The sequence below is a fragment of the Micromesistius poutassou genome (genome assembly GCF_964030765.1).
Source record: "Micromesistius poutassou genome assembly, chromosome: 3".
In the NCBI taxonomy this organism is placed as follows: Eukaryota; Metazoa; Chordata; class Actinopteri; order Gadiformes; family Gadidae; genus Micromesistius; species Micromesistius poutassou.
The window spans coordinates 8,475,910-8,486,271 of record NC_140273.1 but is presented as its reverse complement, the minus strand read 5'-3'; the positions used below and the strand labels follow the sequence as shown (position 1 = coordinate 8,486,271).

General features: G+C 47.2%; 2 protein-coding genes across 2 annotated transcripts in view; both read left to right on the top strand.

The window, feature by feature from the left end:
* LOC311340553 (uncharacterized protein) overlaps nt 1–10,362 on the top strand; it is a gene marked incomplete at both ends in the record, with an annotated part of 158,966 nt that overhangs the window by 27,842 nt on the left and 120,762 nt on the right. The gene's annotated exons all lie outside the window — the stretch shown is intronic.
* LOC311340421 (uncharacterized protein) overlaps nt 434–10,362 on the top strand; it is a gene marked incomplete at both ends in the record, with an annotated part of 28,783 nt that continues 18,854 nt past the window's right edge. Inside the window, one exon of the mRNA XM_084465324.1 lies at nt 434–440. Within this exon, the coding sequence (XP_084321450.1) occupies nt 434–440 (7 nt within the window). The remainder of the gene's footprint in view (nt 441–10,362) is intronic.

Sequence of the window (10,362 nt, the reverse complement as noted above, 5' to 3'; positions counted from 1 at the left end):
CACTTATACAGCACCAACCATGACAACTGCTGAACCAACAACAACCACTGGAGGAACAATGACTACAGGAGGACTCACAACTACTACAGTCATGCCAAAAACTGCAGGACCAACAAGAAAAACCTCAAGATCAACAACAATTGCAAGACCAACAACGACAACTGTTAGACTGACAAGAACTGCCAGATTTAAATTTACTACTGCAGGGCCAACCACGACAACTGCAGGACTAACAACTTCTCAAGCACGACGTTCAACCACAACTGCAGGACCAACAACGACAACTGCAGGACAAACAACGATAACTGCTAAACCAACAACAACAATACCAATACCAGGATTAACGTCTACTACTGCAGGACCAACCACAACAATTGCAGGATCTATCACAACTGCAAGACCAACAATAAGAATTGCAGGACCCACAACAAGAATGGCAGGCCCCACAACTATAACTGCAGGACCCACTTACACTTCAGAAGAAGGGACTTTGGAGATGACATTTAGTTTAATGCAGAGATTTATAGAACAATACTCAGACCCTACTTCCACAGAATATCAGGTCCTTCATAATAATGTTACAACAGAGGTGAGATATTAATGGTCTTTTGACGTTTTACTCAAATCAATCATTTGCATTTTCTAGTCATTATTGCATGAATTTGATTATTAATCACAATATTATATTATCTACATTAGGTAGACAAAGGCTTCAAAGCACATTTCCCACAGAGTTTTTCCAGGAGTGAAGTTACATCTTTCAGGTACGTATTTAATAATTGTTTTAATCTTTTATTAAACGTCATAATCACCATCATAACGACGTCATTTACCCTTTCAGAAATATGCATTATACAAATAATAAAAATTCTGACAAATAAACTTGAGATGATTTACTTGAAAAAATCATTTTCCTCTATTTCTTGTTTCTAGTAATGGATCAGTCGTTGTGGACTTGAAACTGATCTTTGAAAACACATCAGTTGTTCCCAGTGAAAGCATTGCAGTGGAGGCATGGAGGGACTCAATATCCAGTCGCTTTGTTAACCTTAATGTTGACATATCCACTATTGTGACAAGTAATCATGACACTACAACCACAACCATAACAATAGGACCAACAATTATTACTGCAGGACTCGCCGCTACTACTGTCAGACCATCAATAATTAGTGCAGCACCAACAACTACTACAGCTGGACACACGACAACTGCTGAACCATTAACCACAACAACTGCTGCACCAACGACAACAACTGCTACAGCAACAACGAGAACTGCAGGACAAACCACCAAAACTGCTGGACCCACCACAACATCTGCAGGGCCCACAACAACTGCTGAACCAACGACAACAACTGCTGGACCAACGACAACAACTGCTGCATCAACGACAACAATTGCTGCAGGAACAACAACTGCAGGACCAATAAGGACAACTGCTGCACCCACTACAGCAACTGCTGCACCAACAACAACAACTGCTGCACCAACGACAACAACTGCTGCACCAACGACAACAACTGCAGCAGCAACAAGGAGAAATGCAGGACCAACCACCACAACTGCTGGACCCACCACAACATCTGCGGGGCCCACAACAACTGCTGCACCAATGACAACAACTGCTGCACCAACGACAACTGCTGCAACCACCACACCTACTGCAGGACCAACAACCACAGCTGCTGCACCAACAACTGCTGCACCAACAAAGACAACTTCCGGACCAACAACGACAACTGCTGGAACCACCACAATAACTGAAGGACCCACAACAACAACTGCTGCACCAACGACAACAACTGCTGCACCAATGACAACTACTGCTGAACCAACGACAACAACTGCTGGACCAACGAAAACAACTGCTACACCAATGACAACAACTGCTGCACCAATGACAACAGATGCTGCACCAACAACCACAACTGCTGCACCAACAACAACTGCTGCACCAACTACGACAACTTCAGGACCAACAACGACAACTGCTAGAACAACAACGACAACTGCTGCACCAACAACCACAACTGCTGCACCAACGACGACAGCTGCTGCACCAACAACCATAACTGCTGCACCAACTACGACAACTGCAGGACCAACAATGACAAGTGCTGCACCAACAACCACAACAACTGTACCAACAACGACAACTGCAGGACCAACAACAATTGCTGCAACAACGGAAACAACTGCTGCACCAACGACATCAATTGCTACACCAAAAACAACGACAACTATTGCTGCACCAACGACAACAACTGCTGCACCAACAACAACAACTGCTGGACCAACAACAACAACTGCTGCACCAACGACAACATTTGCTGCAGCAACAACAACTGCAGGACCAACAACAACAACTGCTGCACCCGCTACAACTACTGAAAGACCAACAAGCACAACTGTTGCACCAACGACAACAACTGTTGCACCAACGACAACAACTGCTGTCCCAACGACAACAACTGCTGCACAAATGACAACAACTGCTGCAGCAACAACGACAAATGCAGGACCAACCACCACAACTGCTGCACCCACTACAACAACTGCTTCACCAACAACAACAACTGCTGCACCAACGACAACAACTGCTGGACCAATGACAACAACTGCTGCACCAACGACAAAAATTGCTGCAGCAAAAACAACTGCCGGACCAACAACAACAACTGCTGCACCCACTACAACTACTGGAGGAGCAACAACCACAACTGCTGCACCAATGACAACAACTGCTGCACCAACGACAACTGCTGCACCAACAACAACAATTGCTGCACCAACAAAAACAATTGCTGCACCAACGATAACAACTGCTGAACCAACAACAAGAACTGCTGCACCAACGACAACAATTGCTGCAGCAACAACAACTTCAGGACCAACAACAACAACTGCTACACCGACGACAGCAACTGCTGGACCAACGACAACAACTGCTGCACTAACGACAACAACTGCTGCACCAACACCAACTGCTGGACCCACCACAACATTTGCAGTACCCATAACAACTGTTGAATCAACGACAACAACTGATGGACGAACGAAAACAACTTCTGCACCAACATCAACAACTGCTGCACCAACGACAACTTCAGGACCAACAACGACAACTGCTGGACCCAACAAAATAACTGCAGGACCAACGACAACAGCTGCTGCACCAACGTCAACAACTGCTGGACCACCGAAAACAACTGATTCACCAATATCAACAACCGCTGCACCAATGACAACAATTGCTGCAGCAACAACAACTGCAGGACCAACAACAACAACTGCTGCACCCACTACAACAACTGCTTCACCAACAACAACAACAACTGCTGCACCAACGACAACAACTGCTGGACCAACGACAACAACTGCTGCACCAACGACAAAAATTGCTACAGCAAAAACAACTGCCGGACCAACAACAACAACTGCTGCACCCACTACAACTACTGGAGGAGCAACAACCACAACTGCTGCACCAATGACAACAACTGCTGCACCAACGACAACTGCTGCACCAACAACAACAATTGCTGCACCAACGAAAACAATTGATGCACCAACGACAACAACTGCTGAACCAACAACAAGAACTGCTGCACCAACGACAACAATTGCTGCAGCAACAACAACTTCAGGACCAACAACAACAACTGCTACACCGACGACAGCAACTGCTGGACCAACGAAAACAACTGCTGCACTAACGACAACAACTGCTGCACCAACACCAACTGCTGGACCCACCACAACATTTGCAGTACCCACAACAACTGTTGAACCAATGACAACAACTGCTGGACGAACGAAAACAACTTCTGCACCAACATCAACAACTGCTGCACCAACGGCAACTTCAGGACCAACAACGACAACTGCTGGACCCACCAAAATAACTGCAGGACCAACGACAACAGCTGCTGCACCAACATCAACAACTGCTGGACCACCGAAAACAAATCTTTTACCAACGACAAAAACTGCTGGACCACCGAAAACAACTGCTTCACCAACATCAACAACTGCTGCACCAACGACAACAACCCCTACACCAACGACAACAATTGCTGCAGCAAAAACAACTGCAGGACCAACAACAGCAACTGCTGAACCCACTACAACAACTGCTTCACCAACAACAACAACTGCTGAACCAACGACAACAACTGCTGCACCCACTACAACTACTGGAGGAGCAACAACCACAACTGCTGCACTAACGACAACAACTGCTGCACCAACACCAACTGCTGGACCCACCACAACATTTGCAGTACCCACAACAACTGTTGAACCAACGACAACAACTTCTGCACCAACATCAACAACTGCAGGACCAACAACGACAACTGCTGGACCCACCAAAATAACTGCAGGACCAACGACAACAGCTGATGGACCACTGAAAACAACTGTTTTACCAACAACAAAAACTGCTGGACCACCGAAAACAACTGCTTCACCAACATCAACAACTGCTGCACCAACGACAACAACTACTCAACCAATGACAACAATTGCTGCAGCAACAACAACTGCAGGACCAACAACAACAACTGCTGCACCCAGTACAACTACTGCTGGACCAACGAAAACAACTGCTGCACCAACGACAATAACTGCTGCAGCAACAAGGACAACTGCAGGACCAACCACCACAACTGCTGGACCCACCACAGCATCTGCAGGGCCCACAACTGCTGCACCAATTACAACAACTGCTGCACCAACAACAACTGCTGCACCCACCACAACTGCTGCACCAATGACAACAACTGCTAAACCAACAACAACAACTGTTGCACCAACAACGACAACTGCTGGACCCACCACAATAACTATAGGACCCATAACAACAACTGCTGTAGCAACGAAAACAACTGCTGCACCAACGACAACAACTGCTACACTGACGACAACAACTGCTGGACCAACAAAAACAACTGCTGCACTAACGACAACAACTGCTGCACCAACACCAACTGCTGGACCCACCACAACATTTGCAGTACCCACAACAACTGTTGAACCAACGACAACAACTGCTGGACAAACAAAAACAACTTCTGCACCAACATCAACAACTGCTGCACCAACGACAACTTCAGGACCAACAACGACAACTGCTGGACCCACCAAAAAAACTGCAGGACCAACGACAACAGCTGCTGCACCAATGTCAACAACTGCTGGACCACCGAAAACAACTGTTTTACCAACGACAAAAACTGCTGGACCACCGAAAACAACTGCTTCGCAAACATCAACAACTGCTGCACCAACGACAACAATTGCTCGACCAACGACATCAATTGCTGCAGCAAAAACAACTGCAGGACCAACAACAACAACTGCTGCACCCACTACAACTACTGGAGGAGCAACAACCACAACTGCTGCACCAATGACAACAACTGCTGCACCAACGACAACTGCTGCACCAACAACAACAATTGCTGCACCAACGAAAACAATTGATGCACCAACGACAACAACTGCTGAACCAACAACAAGAACTGCTGCACCAACGACAACAATTGCTGCAGCAACAACAACTTCAGGACCAACAACAACAACTGCTACACCGACGACAGCAACTGCTGGACCAACGAAAACAACTGCTGCACTAACGACAACAACTGCTGCACCAACACCAACTGCTGGACCCACCACAACATTTGCAGTACCCACAACAACTGTTGAACCAATGACAACAACTGCTGGACGAACGAAAACAACTTCTGCACCAACATCAACAACTGCTGCACCAACGGCAACTTCAGGACCAACAACGACAACTGCTGGACCCACCAAAATAACTGCAGGACCAACGACAACAGCTGCTGCACCAACATCAACAACTGCTGGACCACCGAAAACAAATCTTTTACCAACGACAAAAACTGCTGGACCACCGAAAACAACTGCTTCACCAACATCAACAACTGCTGCACCAACGACAACAACCCCTACACCAACGACAACAATTGCTGCAGCAAAAACAACTGCAGGACCAACAACAGCAACTGCTGAACCCACTACAACAACTGCTTCACCAACAACAACAACTGCTGAACCAACGACAACAACTGCTGCACCCACTACAACTACTGGAGGAGCAACAACCACAACTGCTGCACTAACGACAACAACTGCTGCACCAACACCAACTGCTGGACCCACCACAACATTTGCAGTACCCACAACAACTGTTGAACCAACGACAACAACTTCTGCACCAACATCAACAACTGCAGGACCAACAACGACAACTGCTGGACCCACCAAAATAACTGCAGGACCAACGACAACAGCTGATGGACCACTGAAAACAACTGTTTTACCAACAACAAAAACTGCTGGACCACCGAAAACAACTGCTTCACCAACATCAACAACTGCTGCACCAACGACAACAACTACTCAACCAATGACAACAATTGCTGCAGCAACAACAACTGCAGGACCAACAACAACAACTGCTGCACCCAGTACAACTACTGCTGGACCAACGAAAACAACTGCTGCACCAACGACAATAACTGCTGCAGCAACAAGGACAACTGCAGGACCAACCACCACAACTGCTGGACCCACCACAGCATCTGCAGGGCCCACAACTGCTGCACCAATTACAACAACTGCTGCACCAACAACAACTGCTGCACCCACCACAACTGCTGCACCAATGACAACAACTGCTAAACCAACAACAACAACTGTTGCACCAACAACGACAACTGCTGGACCCACCACAATAACTATAGGACCCATAACAACAACTGCTGTAGCAACGAAAACAACTGCTGCACCAACGACAACAACTGCTACACTGACGACAACAACTGCTGGACCAACAAAAACAACTGCTGCACTAACGACAACAACTGCTGCACCAACACCAACTGCTGGACCCACCACAACATTTGCAGTACCCACAACAACTGTTGAACCAACGACAACAACTGCTGGACAAACAAAAACAACTTCTGCACCAACATCAACAACTGCTGCACCAACGACAACTTCAGGACCAACAACGACAACTGCTGGACCCACCAAAAAAACTGCAGGACCAACGACAACAGCTGCTGCACCAATGTCAACAACTGCTGGACCACCGAAAACAACTGTTTTACCAACGACAAAAACTGCTGGACCACCGAAAACAACTGCTTCGCAAACATCAACAACTGCTGCACCAACGACAACAATTGCTCGACCAACGACATCAATTGCTGCAGCAAAAACAACTGCAGGACCAACAACAACAACTGCTGCACCCACTACAACTACTGCTGGACCAACGAAAACAAGGACAACTGCAGGACCAACCACCACAACTGCTGGACCCACCACAACATCTGCAGGGCCCACAACAACTGCTGCACCAATTACAACAACTGCAGCACCAACATCAACTGGTGCACACACCACAACGGCTGCACCAATGACAACAACTGCTACACCAACGACAACAACTGCTGCACCAACGACAACACCTGCTACACCAAAGACAACTGGTGAACCCACCACAACTGCTGCACCAATGACAATAACTGCAATACCAACAACAAGAACTGTTGCACCAACAACGACAACTGCTGGACCCACCACAATAACTGCAGGACCCACAACAACAACTACTGCACCAACGACAACAACTGCTGCACCAACGACAACATCTGCTACACCGACGACGACAACTGCTGGACCAACGAAAACAACTGCTGCACTAACGACAACAACTGCAGCACCAATGACAACAGATGCTGCACCAACAAAAACAACTGCTGCAGCAACAACGACAACTGCAGGACAAACCACCCCAACTGCTGGACCCACCACGACATCTGCAAGGCCCACAACAACTGCTGCATCAAGGACAAAAACTGCTGCACCAACAAGAACTGCTGCACCAACAATGACAACTCCAGGACCAACAATGACAACTGCTGGACCCACCACAATAACTGCAGGTCCCACAACAATATCTGCTGGGCCCATAACAACTGCTGCACCAAAGACAACAACTGATACACCAACAATGACAACTGCTCGACCAACGACAGCAAATGTTGCACCTACGACAACTGCTGCACCAACAATGACAACTGCTGAATCATTAACAACAACGTCTGCACCAACGACAACAATTGCTGCACCAACAAAAACAATCGCTGCACCAACGACAACAACTTCTGAACCAACAACAACGGCTGGTACACCAACGACAACAAATGCTACACCAACGACAACAACTGATGCACCAACGACAACAACTTCAGGACCAACAACAACAATTGCTGCACCCACTACAACAACTGCTGCACCAACAATAACAACTTCTGCACCAACGACAACAATTGCTGGACCAACGACAAAAATTGCTTCACCAACAACAACAATTTCTACAGCAAAACCAACTGCAGAACCAACCACTACAACTGATGGACCCACCACAACATCTGCAGGGCCCACAACAACTACTGCACCAACGACAACTGCTGTACCCACCACAACTCCCGCAGGACCAACAACCACAGCTGCTGCACCAATGACAACTGCTACACCAACAACAACTGCTACACCAACAACAACAACTGCTGCACCAACAACGACAACTGCTGCACCAACGACAACAATTGCTGCACCAACGACAACAACTGTTGCACCAACTACAACAATTGCTGCACCAACGACAACAACTGCTGAACCAACGAGAACAATTCCTGAACTAACGACAACAACTGCTGGACCATTGAAAACAAATGCTGCACCAACATCAACATCTGCTGCACCAACGACAACTTCAGGACCAACAACGACAACTGCTGGACCCACCAAAATAACTGCAAGACCCACAACAACAACTGCTGCACCAACGACAACAACTGCTACACCCACTACAACAACTGCTGCACCAACAACCACAATTTCTGCACCAACAACAACTACCGGACCAAGAACAAATGCTGCAACCACTACAACTACTGAAGGACCAACAACCACAATTGCTGCACCAACGACATCAACTGCTGCACCAACAACAACAATTGCTGCACCAACGACAACAATTGCTGCACCAACAACAACTGCTGAACCAACAACAACAAATGCTGCACCAACGACAACAACTGCTACACCAACGACAACGACTGCTGGACCAACAACAACAAATCCTGCACCAACGACAACAATTGCTGCAGTAACAACAACTGCAGGACCAACAACAGCAACTGCTGCACCACAAACAACAACTGCTGCACCAACGACAATAACTGCTGTACCAATGACAACAACTGCTGAACCAACGACAACAACTGCTGAACCAACGACAACAACTGCTGCACCAACGTCAACAACTGCTGGACCAACGACAACTTCAGGACCAACAACAACAACTGCTGGACCCACCACAATAACTGCAAGACCCACAACAACAACTGCTGCACCAACGACAACTGCTGAACCCACTGCAACAACTGCTGCACCAACAACAACAACTGCTGCACCAACGACAACAACTGCTGGACCAACGACAAGAAATGCTGCACCAACGACAACAATTGCTGCAGCAACAACAAATGCCGGACCAACAACAACAACTACTGAAGGACCAACAACCACAACTGCTGAACAAACGACAACAATTGCTGCACCAACGACAACAATTGCTGCACCAACAACAACAACTGCTGAACCAACGACAACAACTGCTGTACCAACGACAACAACTGCTACACCAACGACAACAACTGCTGGACCAACGACAACAAATGATGCACCAACGACAACAATTATTGCAGCAACAACAACTACTGAACCAATGACAACAATTGCTGCACCAAAGACAAAAACTGCTGCACTAACGACAACAACTGCTATACCAACGACGACAACTGCTCGACCAACGACAAGAAATGCTGCACCAACGAAAACAATTGCTGCAGCAACAACAAATGCCGGACCAACAACAACAACTACTGCACCCACTACAACTACTGAAGGACCAACAACCACAACTGCTGAACCAACGACAACAATTGCTGCACCAACGACAACAATTTCTGCACCAACAACAACAACTGCTGAACCAACGACAACAACTGCTGTACCAACGACAAGAACTGCTACACCAACGACAAGAACTGCTGGACCAACGACAACAAATGATGCACCAACGACAACAATTGCTGCAGCAACAACAACTTCAGGACCAACAACGACAACTGCTGGACCCACCAAAATAACTGCAAGACCCACAACAACAACTGCTGCACCAACGACAACAACTGCTACACCCACTACAACAACTGCTGCACCAACAACCACAATTTCTGCATCAAC